Source organism: Carcharodon carcharias, chromosome 15 (assembly GCF_017639515.1).
Source record: "Carcharodon carcharias isolate sCarCar2 chromosome 15, sCarCar2.pri, whole genome shotgun sequence".
NCBI lineage: Eukaryota > Metazoa > Chordata > Chondrichthyes > Lamniformes > Lamnidae > Carcharodon > Carcharodon carcharias.
The window spans coordinates 126,095,566-126,114,278 of NC_054481.1; the positions used below are offsets into that span (position 1 = coordinate 126,095,566).

At 46.0% G+C, this 18,713-nt stretch overlaps 1 protein-coding gene across 5 annotated transcripts in view; it reads left to right on the forward strand.

The window, feature by feature from the left end:
• Positions 1-18,713, forward strand: part of h6pd (hexose-6-phosphate dehydrogenase (glucose 1-dehydrogenase)) — a 93,668-nt gene that overhangs the window by 58,211 nt on the left and 16,744 nt on the right. For all 5 annotated transcript variants that reach the window (XM_041206356.1, XM_041206355.1, XM_041206358.1 and 2 more), the window contains one exon: positions 14,157-14,426. In XM_041206356.1, coding sequence (XP_041062290.1) covers positions 14,157-14,426 — 270 coding nt within the window. The remainder of the gene's footprint in view (positions 1-14,156; positions 14,427-18,713) is intronic.

Below are 18,713 nucleotides of genomic sequence, written 5' to 3' on the forward strand. Positions count from 1 at the left end.
ACGGAAAACAAAGGCACTTTTGTGTGGGCCGTGGATGTCGGGAATCAGCATAGCTTTTGCAATTAGTCATGCTGCAATAGAATGTGACTTTGCAAACCTGATTCTCTCAAGGTGGATTGAGTCCAGAGCAACAAAGCTTTAAAAGCTGGGACATCGGCAACCTTTTAAGGGGAAAGACTAACTAGAGGGCAAATACTGTGGGTGTTAATTACTCACCCCCCCATGTAAGCACCCACCCCCCCCACCCCCCCCCCCCCCCCCCTCCCTCCCGCCATTTGCTTTTAGCAAATGTTAAAAAAACAGCTTCAGCCTTGGCAGCAGTGAAATTGGCCTCAGTGCTTCTGTCTTTGGGTAGGGCAGGGCCTGAATGGATTGGGGATGCAGAGGTGGGAATCAGCCAGAGATCGTGCTCCTCTTCAATACATAGTGACTGCACTGTCTCTGGAGCCATCAGGTGGGAAATGGGTCATGCTTAGCAATGGAATTCTACTCAGTTGAAAAGCCTCCCAATGCTCTAGTTCTAAGCTCACAAATTGATCCCTAGGGGCATTTAAGGTTTTATGTGGGTGCAGATGGCCATGGAACGTTACCCCAGTGAGGGTCAGCATCTGTGATAGGTTTTTTTTAGGCGAGGGTATTGAGGATTACCGAATCAAGGTGGGCAGATGGGGTTAAGATACAGATCAGCCATGATTTAATTGAATGGCGGAACAGGCTGAAGGGGCTGAATGGCCTTCTCCTGTTCCTAAAATGTTCTGTACAACAGAAAGAAAGGGAGGGGGGAGCCAAAGAAAGTACCATCCAGTTCCTGTTAGTAAGCAGTTACCTTTAGATTCAATACCATCCTAAAACTGACAGAAAGGAGTTTGTGCTGAGCTGTTACAGGGTTTAGGACATTTGTCACTTTTAACCTGCCTAGTTCACTTTGCCTCCTAGCGCTGGTTATGTTCTTTAGTCAGATCCAATAAGGAAGTAATACATTTGATGTATTTCAACTACAAACACACACACTTGGTGGATTCAACTTTCCAGTGCAATTTTCTGGCTTTTTACGAGCTGTTATGGCTCAAGAGGGTTACTGCTGATGGAAATTGGAGTGGAAATGAGAATGTCCCTTGCCTTGCACCATTTTTCAGGATGGGCTGCTGACCGCAAGGAATACAGGTAATCGAACTGGCTCTAAAAACGTATTATCCAAAGTTAAGACTTCACATGAGTTCAGCTCAATCCAACCAAGTGATTTTTTTTTTGCCTCTTGCTCGAGTGAGGTGAACTTTCCTCGATTAGATTATGTCCATTACTCTGTTTAGAGCCCAGAACTCTCCATCACTTTCTGTATAACCTTTTGCTATTTCCCAACATAAACTATTGTAACATCAGCACTGAAGATGCTTAACTTTCCAGATAATGTTCCCATTACGAGACACGGCTTAACAAATTTACCGATAACATTCAACTCTGAATTCTTGATGAAGAAACCCCTTCTGGTAGGAGAAAGGTTGTTGAATGTGTCATCACAGGGCCCTCTGGAAGAGACTTTTAGTATTCAGGGTGCAGCAATAGGTCGTGTCCTATGTCGGGCTTTCATTATAAAACATTTTTGGATGAAATATCGATTTATTTTGAGAAGTTGTTCTATAAGCAGAACCGTTTGTACATGTTGCAGTTCAGCCTTTAAACTTGCCATATTCTCTTTCACTGGGTTATGCAGTATTTCCTGTGAGCAAATCTCATCATTTACAATCTCTGTTTCTCAGAAGGCACAACCTTGAAATTGTCTGCAAAATCCTGGCCTAGCAATCGATGTGCTTGTGTTAAATTGCTTAACACAGTTTATGTGGGATGACACTCCATCATCAGTTTACCTGGAATGGTGGAAATATCAAAATGCAAGGAGGGCCTTGCAGAATAAAACTAAATAAAACGTGTATAAATAAAGCAATGGAATGTGGAATCATAGAATGGTTACAGCACAGAAAGAGGCCATTCAGCCCATTGAGCCTCTGCCAGTTCGCGTTGAGAGCAGTCTCGCTAGCCCCCGCAATTTTTTTTCCTTCAAGTACTCATCTAATTCCTTTTAGATTGCCGCAATTGAATCTGCCTCCACCACCCTATCAGGCAGTGCAATCCAGATCGTAACCACTCACTGTGCAAAAAGGTTTTTCCTTATATTCCTTCTGGTTCTTTTAGCCAATCACCCTTAAATTGATGCCCTCTGGATTTGACCCTTCCGCCGATGGGAACAGTTTCTCCTGGCCTACTCTGTCTAGACCCTTCACGATTTCAAACACCTCTATCAAATTTCCTCTCAACCTCCTCTTCTCCAATGATAACAGCCCCAGCTTCTCTAATCTATCCACGTAACTGAAGTCCCTCATCCCTGGAACCATTCTAGTAAACATCAGATTTCAATATATAGTGAAGAACAAGCATTTTACATTAGGGTCCATTGCATATATCACAAAGAGGTTACCGGACTCTCATCACAGATCTGTGACTGTACATCCTGGAAAAAAGTCAATAGTTTAAAACACAAAGGGCCATTCTGAACGCTGAGTCTTCAGCTTGCTGTGTCCTTGGTTAGAGGTGCACTTCCTCTAAAAATATGTTCTCTCTGGTACTCTCCCTACCTCTCAACTCAAAGCTCTCCTAAACTTTGACTTTCTTCAAAGTCAGGGCTGTCAGCCAAAGTACAAGAGCAGGGAGGTTATGATGAACTTATATGAGACACTGGTTAGACCTCAGCTGGAGTATTGTGTACAGTTCTGGGTGCCACACTATAGGAAGGATGTGAAAAAACTGGAGAGGGTGCAAAAGAGGTTTACCAGGGTGGTTCCAGGGATGAGACATTTCAGTTATGAAGATAGATTGGACTGTTTTCCTTGGAGAGGAGAAGGCTAAGAGGTGATTCAATAGAGGTGTTCAAAGTCATGAGGGGGCTGGACAGAGCAGATAAGGAGAAACTGTTCCTGCTCCTAAAAGGATCGAAAATAAGAGGGCACAGGTTTAAAATGATTTGCAAAAGAAGCAAATGTGATGTGAGAAAAAACTTTTTCACGCAACGAGTGGTTCGAGCCTGGAATGCTGCCTGGAAGTGTGGTGGAGGCAGGTTCAATCGAGGCATTCAAGCGGGCATTGGATGACTATTCAAATAGAAACAATGTGCAGGGTTACAGGGAAAAGACAGGAAAATGGCACTGAGTGCTCATTGGAGAGCTGGTGGACACACGATGGGCCAAATGGCCTCCTCCTGCACCATAACAATTTTGTGATTCAATAACCGTGCACATGATTAAGAACAGAGCTTTGTTTTCTCAGCTCATTTCACAGAACCAGAAATCTTTCACACCGCTGGAGGTGCTTACATTTTATACCTGCTTAATTAATGTACAATGTTATGCGATCATCTGGAGGAATGAATATTTTCAACGAGAAGAGCCTGAATTAAATAAATAAGTTACAGTGTCAAGGCTCCAACAACTAAACCCTGGCAATATAACCCATAACTAGTTCACATTTGAACTATGGGTTACATTGCCAAGGTTTAGTTGTTGGAGCCTTGACACTATAACGTATTTATTTAATTCAGGCTCTTCTCATTGAAAATATTGGGATGTCCACATACTATAAATGGGGCTGGGGTCGTACAGTATATATATATTCCTTTAACACTAACATGAATGCGTTTGACTACATTGGGAGCATAGTTAATGGAAACTTAAATATATCAGTGGAGAGAAATGGAGTTAATGTTTCAGGTCAATGACTTTTCATCAGAACTCATGAGGATGAAAGCTATCTGGCTTGCTCAGTATTTACGGCAATTTTTGGTTTTATTTCAGATTTACAGCAGCCGCAGTATTTTCCTATCGTATTCAATCTCTCAGTGTTGCTCTGGAAATGTGTTTGCACATCACGGGCTGAGTTTTTGCTTTGGGGATGGGAAACAGGAGCCCGGCCCGTTTCCTGGTCCCAAACCCACCCCGAGGGGGAAACAGTCACTGGCCTGGAATTTGGGCCGGGGTAGGAGGGGGAATCTTCCATATTCGGCAAAGTTCCCAGCTACAGTAGAAGGTAAGTAACTGAGAGGGTGCTTCAACATGGAGGTGCCCTTCTAGCCTCTTTTTGAAAAGAGCAAATAAAAAATACAGGAAGCAGCCAGTGTATTGGCAGGGACGAGGGAGCTCCTCCATAGGGGTAGCTTTTGGTTGCACATACAGCCAGGCAGACAGGGAGAACCTGTAGGCAAACTTGGAGCGCTGGAACCCTGGCCTACCACTGGGTGCCCACCTCCATGCAGTTAAAACCGCATCTTCTTACGTCAGGAAATTGGAGGCCGACTGAAAAACCCCAGTCAACCTCCATTACTTGCCCTTAACAGGGCTCTTAACAAGCCGAATTGCCTGCCCAGCTTGTAAGGACAGGCGGCCTTGCTAGGCCCCGATCCTGCTTCAGCCAAAATGGCCAACGATGGGAACAGGGTTAGGGAAGTGACACACTGGCTGGCCTCATAACTTTTAGGTCCTGTGGTGCTGACAATTCCACCCTACGTCTTGGTTTCCTGTCAGACTCTAGATATAAATGACCCTTTGCTGATCATCCCTCAGGGCAGCATCTTGGATGGCCCTGGATGTCCAGCCATTGATTACGTGACTACCTCAGGCATGGCCTGTTTGTCGTTGACGTCGTCACCTGTCCCTCGATTCGAGGATGACATCCGCTCAAGGTCGCGGGTTTCTGCCCTGAGCCCTCGTGTGACTGAACAGGACGATTCTCAACCTGCACTCCTTTGGGCACATGGGACAGGACATCCCAAGAGGTAGTGCGATCCCGGGGTGCAGGAGTTGATTCCTTCTCTGCCGCTGCCCAGCCTCATCATTAAGACATTGGGACTCCGAACGTGATGCAGCTCGATGGCCATTCTGAGTGATTGGCAACAAGCTCCTCCCGGTCATTAATGTCAATGCTGCTGCACTTTGAGGAGAGCTTCAGAGTGTTTTTGAAGCATTTTCTTTGCTCTCCCCAGAATGTTGGCCATTTGAGAGTTGAGGAAACGGTTAAGATGGTGCTTGGCTCTCTGGACAGTTTCCAGTCCATCAACATTGATTTTGCAGGCCTTTTTTTTAAAATTTATTCATTCATGGGTGCGGGTGTCACTGGCTAGGCCAGCATTTATTGCCCATCCCTAATTGCCCTGGAGAAGGTGATGGCGAGCTGCCTTCTTGAAGCCCATGTGGTGTAGGTACACCCACAGTATTGTTAGGAAGGGTTCCGGGATTTTGACCCAGCAACAGTGTAGGCATTTATTATGGAAAACAAGGAAGTGGCGGACGAACTGAACAGGTATTTTGCATCAGTCTTCACTATAGAGGATAAAAGTAACATCCCAGAAGCAGCTATAAATCAGGAAACGGAAGAAAGGGAGGAACTCAGGAAAATTACAATCAACAAAGAAGTGGTACTGAGTAAATTATTGGGGTTGCAGGCTGACAAGTGTCTGGGTCCTGATGGACTTTATCCTCGGGTCTTAAAGTAAGTGGCTAGTGAGATAGTTGATGCATTGCTTTTAATTTTTTGAAACTCTCTAGAGTCGAGAAAGGTTCCATCAGATTGGAAGATGACAAATATAACTCCATTATACAAAAAGGGAGGAAGACAGAAAGCAGGAAAGTACAGGCCAGTTAGCTTAACGTCTGTCATAGGGAAAATGTTAGAAGCTATTATTAAAGCTATAGCAGGGCACTTGGATAAGTTCAAGGTAATCAGCCAGAGTCAACATGGTTTTGTGAAAGGGAAATCATGTTTATACAACTTATTGGAATTCACAGTACAGTATCACAGTATCTTTACAGTGCAGAAGGAGGCCATTCAGCCTGTCGAGTCTGCACTGGCTCTCTCAAACAGCATTCCACCTAGTCCCACTCTCCTGCCTTAACCTTGCACATTCTCTCTTTTCAGATAGCAATCCAATTCCATTTCGAATACCTCGATCAAACCTGCCTCCACCACCCTTTCAGGAACTTTGTTCCAGATTCCAACTATCCTCTGGGTGAGAAGTTCTTTCCTCACTTCACATTTACTCCTTTTGCCAATTATTTTGAATCTGTGCCCTCTAGTTCTTGATGCTTTCTTGATTGGAAACAGTTTCTCACTACTTACCCTGTCTATACCCCTCAGCATCTTGAATACCTCTATCAAGTCTCCTCTCAGCCTTCTTTGCTCCCAATCTATTCTCATAGCTACAGTTCTTCATCCCAGGGAGTTCTTTGAGGAAGTAAAAGTGATGTGGATAAAGGGAAACCGGTGGATGTACTGTACTTAGATTTCCAGAAGGCATTTGATAAATTGCCACATCAAAGGTTATTGCATGAAATAAAGGCTCATGGTATAGGGGGTAACATATTGGCATGGGTGGAAGATTGGCTGGCCAACAGGAAGCAGAGAGTAGGCATAAATGGGTCTTTTCCAGGTTGACAAGATGTAACGAGTGATGTCCCACAGGGATCAGTGCTGGGACCTCAACTGTTTACAATTTATATAAATGACTTGGAGGAAGGGATGGATGGGATGGATGGGCTGGTTGCCAAATTTGCTGATGACACAAAGGAAAGTGAGCTGTGAAGAAGACAAAAGGAGACTACAAAAAGATATAGATGGGTTAAGCGAATGGGCAAAGATCTGGCAAATGTGGGAAAATGTGAAATTGTCCATTTTGGGAGGAAGAATAGAAGAGAAACATATTGTCTAAATGGTGAGAGATTGCAGAGCTCTGAGATGCAGAGGGATCTGGGTGTCTTAGTGCATGAATCACAAAAGGCTAGTAACCAGGTACAGCAAGTTATTAGGAAAGCTAATAGAATGTTATCATTTATTATGAGAGAAATTGAATACAAAAGTAGGGAGGTTATGCTTCAGTTACACAGAGCACTAGTGAGACCACATCTGGAGTGCTGTGTACGGTATTGGTCACCTTATTTAAAGAAGGATGTAAATACATTAGAAGCAGTTCAGAGAAGGTTTACCAGACTAATACCTGGAATGGGCAGGTTGTCTTATGACGAAAGGTTGGACTGGTTTGGCTTGTATCCACTGGAGTTTAGAAGAGGAAGTGGTGACTTGATTGAAACAAATAAGATCCTGATGGGTTTTGACAGGGTGGATGTAGACAGGATGTTTCCTCGTGTGGGAGAATCTAGATCTAGGGGTCACTTTTTAAAAATAAGGGGTCGCCCATTTAAAACGGAGATGAGGCGAAATATTTTCCCTGAGGGCCGTAAGTCTCTGGAACTCTCTTCCTGAAAAGGCGGTGAATGCAGAGTCTGCTGCCCTTTTCATTCTGGGTGGTAGAGGTTATGTGTTTGGAAGGTGCTGTCAAAGGAGGCTTGGTGAGTTGCTGCAGTGCATCTTGTAGTTGGCACACACACTGCTGCCACTGTGGTGTCAGTGGTGGAGGGAGTGACTGTTTACGGTGCTGGATGTTGTGTGATCAGGTGTGCTGCTTTGTCCTGTTCAATAGGATATAAACCTATTCACATGTTCTTGGCATCCTGTTCACCTCCCACTATGTGACATGCAACTCCACTGTTCTACTTTGTAGAATCCATCCCCCCCTCTCAGTTGTCATTTGTCTCATTCAATTCAACATTTTTTTGGACCTCTTCTTTATGTGGACACTCTGCTGCTTATCAGTGCCTACTTGGCAGAGTATGTTTTAATTGACAGTACTAATGTGCTCAGTTTATGATTGTTACCCAAGCTGCCACTGTATTTTGGGATGTAATAAACAGTAATTAAGATGTAATTCCCTGACAACCTTCCTCTTTTACTTGATGAGTTTGAGGAAAGAACTTGCATTTATAGAGCACCTAACCTCAAGCTATCCCAAAGCGCTTCACAGCCAATAAAGTGTAGCCCCTATTGTAATGTAGGAAATGGCGTTGCCAACTTGTGCACAGCAAGCTCCCACACACAAAAATGAAATACTAACTAAATAATGGGTTTGCTGGTTGAGGGAATAAATGTGACTCAGGTTACCAGGAGACCTCCCCTGCTTTTCTCTGAATAATGTCACGCAATCTGTTGCGTCCATGTGAGAGAGCAGATGGGACCTTGGGTCAATAACTCATCTGAAGGGGCACACCTTTGACACTGCAGCAGACCCTCAGTACTACACTGAAGTGTCAGTGCAGGGTATCCACTCAAATCAGTGGAGTGGGGCTCAAACCCACAACCTCCTGGCTGAAAGGTGAGAGTGCTCCCTCCACCTCGGTTACTGGTTGCAGTTCATCTCAATGCCAGGTCTGATATTTGACACCATCTGTCCTACAATTCTCCCAACTGTAAGGAAAATGATTCACTCGATCATTATATTCCCTCCCCCCACCCCCAATAAATTATTTGGTTGGTCTATTCCAACAAGTGAACGTTTCCTTCATGTCCTTCAAAGGTTAATGGATTTGACCTTAACTCAATAAATATTCCCACATAAGTATCCTGTTACTAAATTAATCATTTCATAAATAATCCTGTATCACTGAGCACCAATAAATTGCTTGAATCGTACCTTCAGAATGTTAATCAAATGCAATTTATTATCATGAATTATTCTATCTGATCCTCCTCAGTGAATTAGTACTATAAATATTCTCCTAATAAATTGCTAAATTACAATAATCTTTCTGGCATCCAGAAGATGAGGATGAACTGGGACAATTTCAAATTCTCATCAAGAAAATAAATCTCAAAGGGAATCTTTGGATTTGAGGCTGAAAGCCACAAACTGTAAATTGGATCCCGTGCTAATGCACATGTTGTTTCCTTTTTGAACCCCAAGCTGTTTGGCCCAAACCAACTGATTAGCTTATGGCACCATTAGAATATAACTGTAATGCTGTGTCAAAGAAGGACTTGCATTTTTATAGTGCCCGCATAGACCTCAGGAGGTCCCAAGCACTTTACAGCCGATGAAGTAGTTTTGAAGTGTAGTCGCTGTTGTAATTTGGAAACCTGGCAACCAATTTGCTCACAGCAAACTCCCACAAACAGCCATGTGACAATGGCCAGATAGACTATATTTTTTAATGATGCCGATTGAGGGGTAAATATTGGACAGCACGCCAGGGAGGACTCTCCCATCCTTGATTGAACAGTGCCTTGGATCGTTAACATCCACCTAGAGAGAGCAGAAGGGGCCTTCGTTTAATAGCTCGTCTGAAAAATGGCACCCCCAACAGTGCAGCACACCCTCAGTACTGGCACTGGAGTATCAGCCTAGATTTTTGTGCACAATTCTTTGGAGTGAAGCACTGTCGCTTTTCATGGACGCTACTGCTGCGGTGCAAATACAGTCTGAATCCGGAGTCAGGGCCTGATTTAAGATAAAAACAAAAAAACTGCGGATGCTGGAAATCCAAAACAAAAACAGAATTACCTGGAAAAACTCAGCAGGTCTGGCAGCATCGGTGGAGAAGAAAAGAGTTGACGTTTCGAGTCCTCATGACCCTTCAGCAGAACGGTTGAAGGGTCATGAGGACTCGAAACGTCAACCCCGATTTAAGACTTGCTTTCGGAGTCACTCTAAGCCTTACGCAGGCCACAGGTTTAGCACCGGTGTAAAGCTGAATCCAGTAGAGTTGGAGAACGTGTGTAGTGTCACGTTCCTTATTGTGGCAAACTGGCAGAACCACGGGGCAGGACTGTTAGCTTGGCCTGCGGGCACGCAGCTCGACCCGCTCAAACGTAAAACAGCGCGCGATGACATTGGGCAAGCGTCCCGACGTGAACCCCGCGCCCGAGCGACCTTTCAGCCTGCGGGAGGGTGCAGAAGCCGGAAGCATGCCCGCCGACAACAAGGAGGGCAAATGCGCCCATTAAAGTCCCAGACGTCCGCGATGTTTGAAGGCCTGTCCAACCTTACAGCCGGCGGACGGGTGAATCTGCTGGGCGGACTTTGCATTTTTGACGAAACCTCACCCGAGGCGGGGAGGGTGGTGGGGGTGGGGGTTGGGGGTGAAGTTTCCGTCGTTAAATTTTAAAACAGAGTAAAATCGTACGGGGACAGAGCGGCCGGTGACCGATTCTCGATGAGTGGGCATGTTTTCCCCCCGGATTTTAAAATCTTTATTTATCGCTTTTAAATTCTTCGCAGCTCCCCAAGGCGGCCCCCTGGCTTCAAGGAGCTTTCATACCGTGCTCCCCCCCCCCGGCCCCCGCACCCTTGCTTATGGCAGTGCATGCCCTCCCCCTGCCCCCCACTCCGGCAGCGCTGGGCATTTCAGTGCGTGTTGGGCGCTGGGCTAGGCGGGCTGTTAATTGGCCAGCCAGCGTGAAATCCATGGTTGGGGGCTGATCGCGGGTGGTGATCTGTTCCTGAGCCCTCCCGATCGCGCCCCCGCACCAACCTAAAAACCCTACCCATGCGGCCCAAAACAGACAGGCGCTGGATTCCCTTTCCCACCATTCCAGGGCCACAGGTTCATTGGGAGTAACCGGTAACGCTGCAATCCGATGCAGGCAGTTGGCCCAATTATGGAAGCTTTCACGTGAGGGAGGTGGAACTCCGTCAATATTTGTCTATTGTTAGTCTTCCCCACCCTCCCCACCCCCACTCCCACCCCATCTACAGTCAGAAGGTCCTAGCACTGCCCTGTGCTGTGGGATGAGGGATCCAGTCTCTGACCCATTAGAAACGCAGGAAATGGATGCCAAGTTTCCTCGTAGGGCCAGCCGTGGTTCAGTGGGTAGCACTCTTAGCGCTGAGTCAGAAGATTGTGAGTCCGAGTCCTAATCCAGAACAGAAGCATAAAAATCAAGGTCGACACTCCAGTGTGCTAGTGAGGGAGTGCTGCACTGTAGAAGGCACTGTCTTCGGATGAGACATTAAACTGAAGCTTCGTTTGTCTTCTCAGATGACCACCAAAGAAGTGCCTTGGTCAATATTTATGCCCCAGTGAGCATCTCAAAAAAAAAAATCCAGTCGTTATCACATTGCTGTTTGTGGGAGCTTCCTGTACACAAATTGACTGCCACGTTTCTTGCATTGCAACAGTGACTACAATTTAAAAGTGCCTATAATACGCTTGGAGAGCCCTTGCAGTGGCGAAAGATGCCATCGAACTGCAAGCCTTTCTTCATGCATTTGGTTTCTTAGGTATTGATATAACTGCAGGGAGCATGGACGATGCAGGGGGAGAGCTACATTTACCTCCTGCAATGTGAAACTGTATTAATTCAGTAAGAGGTGACAGGAGAGAGTTTCGCAGGTAAGTTGTCCAATCAACTACCATAGCTCCCAGGCAAGCGTCTCATTAGCTATAAACTTACATTACAAACGAGGAACGAGACAATAGTTTGCTTTTGTCGCCAAAGCTTTCCTCAGGAGGACTTTGCTTATAAATGAATAACTATGAAGGCTAGCAATTAAATTGATAAAAGTAATTCTGTACAAGTCTCTTATTGAGGATGAGACTACATAAGTACGACTGACACAAGTCGACTGACACTTGGGATGGGGTCTCATCTAATGAGGAAAGATTGGACTGACTGGGCCTGTACCCATTGGAGGTTAGAAGATTGAGAGATGATCTTACTGAAACATATAAGATCCTGAGGGGACTTAACAGGGTGGATGCTGAAAGGATGTTTCCCCATGTGGGCGGGACTAGAACTAGGGGACACAGTTTTAAAAATAAAGGGCCTCCCATTTCAGATGGAGATGAGGAGAAATTTTTTCTCCCAGAGGGTCATGGATCTTTGGAACTCTCTCCCCCCAGAGAGCATCGGAGACAGGGTCATTGAATATTTTTAAGGCAGAGGTAGATAGACTCGACTGACAAGGGAATCAAAGGTTATTGGGGATAGGTGGAATGTGGAGTTGAGGCCACATTCAGATCAGCCATGCCCTTATTGAATGGCAGAGTAGGATGAATGGCCTACTCCTGCTCCTAATTTGTAGGTTCATGTGTTTGTATTGTAAAATGTGAACTTCATTTAATTAACATTGCAAGAGTATTTAGGGTTGAATAACCAAGTAAATATTTTGTGAATGGTTCTTAGAAAAGTATTATCTTGGAAATAGTTGATCAGGTTAACTGAAATAAGACAGAAAGTGCGGGAAACACTCAGCAGGCCCAGCACTGTTTGTAGAGAGAGCAGCAGAGTTAACAATTCCGGTCCTTTCTTCGGAAGTGGGAACAGTTAGAAATATAATAGGTTTTGAGCAAGCGAGAGGAGCAGGAGCAGGGAAAAGGACAAGAGGGAAGGTCTGTGAGAGGGTGGAAGGCAGGAGAGGTTAAACATTAAGAGGTTTCATGATGCAAGGTTAAAGGGAGTAGAAACGGGCCAGGTAAGCTGATAAAAAATGTGCCTAGAGGAGGTGTGAATGGCAGAATGATAAACAGCTGCCATTCAAAATCAAAAAGGAAGGAAAATAACCAAACCAGCAAAGGAAAAGGAAACTAAAGGGGGTTAACTGTCTACTGAGAATCCAAAACAAAAACAGAATTACCTGGAAAAGCTCAGCAGGTCTGGCAGCATCGGCGGAGAAGAAAAGAGTTGACGTTTCGAGTCCTCATGACCCTTCGACAGAACAACTGAAACCATCACTTGGCTGCTCAGACTGCACTGTACCTTCCTTTGGCCTCCAGGTGGTGCTGTTCTGTAACATTAGTGTTCAGCACATGTTGCAGCTCATTCAATAGACAGAAATAGTGATGACAGGATCGGGCAAAGCAGAACAGCTCTCTTTCAGTTCTCTCCCCCACCTCCTAAAGACACCGATCCTCAACGGAATACAGTTCCACAGCCCCGCAGAACCATGCCCAGGCAAGGGTTTTCTGTGTGTGAACCTAGCTTAACGGTTATTCAACTGTGGAAGGTGTCACAATCGAACCCCACCTTGTTTTCCCCCCGATGACCACGCGTGCATTTTCTATCATGAAAGCAAAATTTGACTGATTTCTTCCATCGCTCATCAGCGGAGGTACATCGCAGGGCGTGATGTTTTAGTATTAGGCAATGCGATATGTATCATCAGCTCCCCTTGCTTTCAAACACACGAGCCATGCGATCACCATGCGAGACAAAACGTGTCACTGTTTTTCCAATCCATCCTAGGGGATAGCAATCCAGACATCAGAGCGCAGCGCAACAAGAATCTTCTTTCTTACACAGCACCACACAATCGAGGCGTACCCTGGGAAGGTGCTCATCAAATTGCCTCACCGACAGAAACCCCATTAGTATGGAGCTCGGTGACAGGCATGTGTTTTAACAAAGCCTGCATCACCTTTCCGACCGTGTTGGATTGTTTTGGCCCTGGCTTGGAAAACTGGTCTTCCCGTGCTTGACCTTTGGCTCTTTGGCTCCTTTGGTTGGGGCTTAACGCAGACTCACCCCTGAAAAGGAATTGTTCCTAACGGTGGTGGGAGAGTCAGCAAGCAGTGGACGCAGATCGAAGATAATTGGCCGGAGAATTCGGGGGAGCCGATGGGAATGTTTTTCAACACAGCGAGTCGTCATGGTCCGGAATGCACTGCCTGAAGGGAAGCAGATTCAACTGTGTCTTCCAAGAGTTAATTGAAAAGTTTAAAATGGTAAAAATTTTCAGGGCTGTGGGAAGTTTAGTAAAAGCGACACGAGGAGAATCTTCTTCACGCAGCGAGTGGTTAGGGTTTGGAATGCACGGCCTGAGAGTGTGGTGGAGGCAGCTTCAGTTGAAGCAGTCAGAGGGGAATTCGACTCTTACCTGAAAAGGGAGAGTGTGCAGGGTTGCGGGGAGAAGGCAGGGGAATGTCACTAGTGAGTTGCTCGTTCGGAGAGCCGGCGCAGGCGTGATGGGCCGAATGGTCTCCTTCAGCACCGTAACAATTCTGTGAACAAGGAGGGGTGCGGGACCCAATTGGATAGCTCTTTCGAAGAGCTAGCACGGGCACGATGGACCCAATGGCTTCGCTCTGTGCTGTAAGATTCTCTGACTCTAAGCCAGCTGCTGAGATGCAGCCTCAACAGATATTTCTCCAGTGCCTGACAGCAGATTCCAAAGCAGCAAATCGCTAATGCTCCCAGGCTTCTGGCCATTAAAATGTGGAGGATTTAAATTTTAAATGTGCAGCTGTCCCGTTCAGGATCATTAATGTCTGACGCCTCTCTCTCCTCAGGTCGCACAAGCTTTTATGAGCAGTACGGTGTCATTTGTGACGTTATTCAGAACCACCTGACGGAAATCCTGACCTTTGTCGCCATGGAGACCCCAGTAAATATCAGCGACTCCGAAGAGATTCACAGAAACAAGATGAAGGTGTATGCCAGCCTGGAAAAGCTCGATAAGAGGCGCGCGGTGACTGGCCAATATCAAGCGTACAATGCTGAGGTCAGACATGAGCTCCAGAAGCCAGCTGATTACACAAGCAAGGTTCCAACCTTTGCTGGTAAGTGTATTATTTACTCATCCCTGACCTTACCCCCCCCCCCCTCACTGACTAACACAGCACACGGTGGAACTTTTACCTTGATATGTTGCTGGCATATGCCACTGCTGCTGGCGTTAGCGTAGCGATATTGTCTCTGGACTAGTATTCCAGAGACCCCCAGGCTAACGCTCGGGGAAGACCCAGGTTCGAATCCCACCGCGGCCGCTGGTGAAGTTTGAATTCAGTAAAAACCTGGAATTAAAAATCTAAAGATGACCACGAAACCATTGCCGATTATCGTAAAGACCCACCTGGTTCGCTAATGTCCTTCAAGGAAGCAAAGCTGCTGTCCTTACTCGGTCTGACCTACATGTGACTCCAGACCCACAGCAACGTGGTTGACTCTTAAATGCCCTCTGAACAAGGGCAATTAAGGGTGGGCATCCCATCCCATGAAAGAAAACAAATGCTGGCAGCCTTCAGGGTGCGGGGTCGCTCACACGCTCGCTTCAATGGTGATGGTGACTTCCTCTGTACCCAGCTGCCCTTGCTGTTGGAGGCGAGACCACAGTGCAAACACAGGTCAAGGTCAATACCAACAACTCGCATTTATATAGTGCCTTAACGTAGCAAAAGCATCACTTAGGGTCTTCACAGGCGCTTTATCAGATAAAAATTAACACCGATGAAGAAGATATTAGAGCAGGTGATCAAAAGCTTTGATAAAGAGTTTGTGGCCGCTTGATTTGAAAGAGCCGTCCAATTAGTCCCACGTCTCTCCGCATCCCCCACAGCTCTGCAAATTTGAAAGTTACTGTTGAATTTGTGTATCTTTTGGGCAGTGCATTCCACATCATGACACCTCGCTGTGTTCAAAAATAATCCTCATCCGCTCCCCCAATTCTCTGGCCAGTTATCTTCCATCTGTGTCCACTGGTTGGCTGACCCCTCCTGCCATTCGACACAGCTCCTTTTCAGGGTGAGTCTTGAGTAGAGGCACCGCAACAGGAACCAAAAAGCTGAGGAAGGTTGTCAAATTCCGGAGATTAATCTCCCAAACCAGTGCTACACGATCAGAAGGCAAGTTCAGGCTTTGTTAAAATGCGTGTCTATTAGTGGGGGTCATAATAACGAGGATTTGTTTCTCAGACTTAGGCTTCAGGGAGAGATCTCAAGGAGCGGGGAGAGGTAGAGAGGTTTAGGGAGAGAATTCCGGAGCTCAGGGCTTAGGCAGCTGAAGGCACAGTTGTCAATGGTGCGGTCGGTCCCAAAGAGCAAGTTTTTGCTAAGTAACAAATATTTTTAACCCCCGCCAAAAAAAAGCTACAACCTGGAATGCTTGTTGCACCACATGTTGTAACATCCCCAGAAAATGAAGCACATGAGCTGAAATTGGGTCAGGAGGTGCCAGTGTCGATGGGGCCTAGAAACACATAGCGAACTCAGAAGTGATTCACCCTCGAGGGCCATGGATGGAGCGCTTTAATTTGCACAGAGCTCTAAACCTAATGCACTGGCTAACATGCTCACTTTTAAGTTTCTATCTGCATCATTCCTTTGAAAATAGCACACAGAGGAAATTAAACTCCATGGTGACCCCCATGCAGCAGTCTGTCAGGGAGAGTGACGAAACGTCTTGCTGAGCTATCTCTCGTGGTAGCACTGACGCTGATCACTGATAAGCGAAGGTGTCAGGTTGTTTCCTGCACAGCCTGCTGCAGTTGGTAAGAATGGGTATGTGGGTGAGGCAGAGCCATGAGGAACTGGAGCGGGCGGAATAAGGCTTTCACGTAGGACGGATCCAGATAAAAGAGGAATATATTTCTCCCCATCTGTTCTACACGAGCGTTTGTGAAGCCAAATTACTCCTGAGTGAGCTCACCGGTTACTGCATCAGTCAAATAAATCCTTAAGTACTGAGACACTGCTACTGGCTACCTTATCCTGATATGTCACGGAACAGTGATCAGACCTCTATGTAGGTTAACGATATCTGGGGGATGGACTGTTTGATCAAACAGTAGTGTTAACCTGTCTCGCCCTAGCCAGAATTGTACAAGGACAAAATGTCTTTTTGGGGGCACTGTATTGTAAATTTCATCTGAAAGTGACTTCCAAGTTTGCTGGGATTATTTTTAATGACTCCGCAAGCTTATGATGCAGTTACTGGTTGGGTGCTTTTTAAATGCATGGGATTGACAGAAATGGTCTAGGGAATCAGAGGAAAGTGAGTGCATCATTCCTAGTGGAGTGGTTTATTTTTCAAACATAAGGACACACGTCATTCTCCAGTGCGAGTTGTGTTGCACAGTGTTTCCCAGAATTTATGGCACTTGATTTATGTAAATAAAAGTCTTGCATTGAGAACACACACTCTAGCCTGTGGGAATATTCTCCATGTATCCTCGAGGCGCAGAAACCTTCCAGTTCGTTCAAAATCTCTGGTTTTATAAACCGTTCTTCTCATCGTTTCCTTTATTGAAATGGAGCCGATGAATACCTTCAAAGCAACCAGCCAGACTGCAGCAGTTCAAGAAAGCAGCTCAGCACCACCTCGAGAATGATTAGGGACGAGCAACAGATGCTGGCCCAGCCGGCGATGCTCATATCACATGAAAGAAAAAGAAGCAAAGGGAACGCTGTAAAAACCGACTCCCGAGATGTGTTTGGAAACCATGGGCTGGATTTAACACCCCCCCCCCACCATCCCTCGCGGGTGGGTTTGAAGGGATGTCTGCCCAACGCCTGCCTGCTTACCTTTGGCCCCCAGCCGCAGTTATACCACCAGTTGCGGGCAGGCCATCCACCAGTGGACCTCATCCTGCTGCCATTGGGATTTAACCGGTGGCAAGAGAGGCAGAGAGGCCCACAGTAAGCGACCAACCCTGCATATTTCCCTGTGTAATAGTTCACACAAAGTCTCAATGTAAGGTATGGTTCAGTACATCGGAATTCCTTGTTTGTGTCCTGTACAGCGCAGAAAACTCTTGATGGCTTTGTCTTTTGTCAATATAATTATAAATTGATTGGCTACTTTGGGTAGTGTTGATAACAGGGCTCCAGTGTGTTTGCCCACCTCCCACCCACCCCCACCCCACCCCTCTGCCAGATTGCCCCACCACTCCCCCCTCCATCTTGACCTCTGAAATCCCAGCTTCCACCCTCCTCACCCTCATTGCCAGACACTGCCAGCTTGTGACCTGGCGAGTTTCCCCCAACTGTTCGCCAAATTCTGGTGCAATACCAAATGCCTCTGTCCCAAGTGCTGGGGGGGGGGGGGCTGCTGGCCTCTGATTGGCCAGCAAGAGCTACTTTGGTAGTGCTGACGGGGGTGGGGTTAGGGGTTCCCTCCTCAACAGGGCTACTTTGGTCGTGTTGTTCAATGGCGGCATATCAGAATCATAGAATATTCCAGCACAGAAAGAGGCTAGTTAGCCCACCAAGTCTGGGTTGGCTTTTTTGAAGAGCGATCCAGGTAGTCCTACTCACTTGCTCCTTCCCGATATACCTATAATATCTTCTCCTTCAAGCTTTTCTTTCTTTATTCTTTCAGGAAGATATAATAATTCTCATAATGTTGCTGTAAAGTAGTGGTGTGTGTGTGTGTGTGTGTGTGTGTGTGTGTGTGTGTGTGTGTGTGTGTGTGTGTGTGTGTGTGTGTGTGTGTGTGTGTGTGCGCGTGCATGTCTCCATTGGATTAAAGGCTACTGGCCTGAAGGAGGTGTCAAGGGAACATTTGCATTTTTAAACAAACCGACTACATTGTTTTCAAAGGAGGGGTGAAATGTGTCACATAGCCAGGTGAAGTTCAGATACTGTGTTTATTTTTACTAGAGATTACTGGTAAAACTTGGTATTGTGAGAGGTTTTTATTATCAGAAAGGTAAAGTCCGAAGACATAGTGAAACAATGGGAATTTGCATTCAAAGGGGAAAATATGTATAAAGGAGTGGAGGCTATGTGTAAGGGTAAGCATTTTAGGATCTAACAAGTGTGAAAAACCTTCAGCATCTATGCCTCAAACTGCTGTCTGAAAAGAACTGAAGTTAAGGAAATGCATTTTGAATTTGACTGGTTCAGAGCATTGTGTGTCAACTTTGCTGAGTCTTCAGTGACTTGGCCTCTACAGCCTTTGTGGTGGAGAATTCCACAAGTTCACCACCCTGAGTGAAGAAGTTTCTCCTCACCTCAGTTCTGAATGGCCTTCCCTGTATCCTGAGACTCTGATCCCTTGTTCTAGACCTCCCAGGCAGAGGAAACATCATCCCTGCGTCCAATCTGTTCAGCCCTGTCAGAATATTAAAT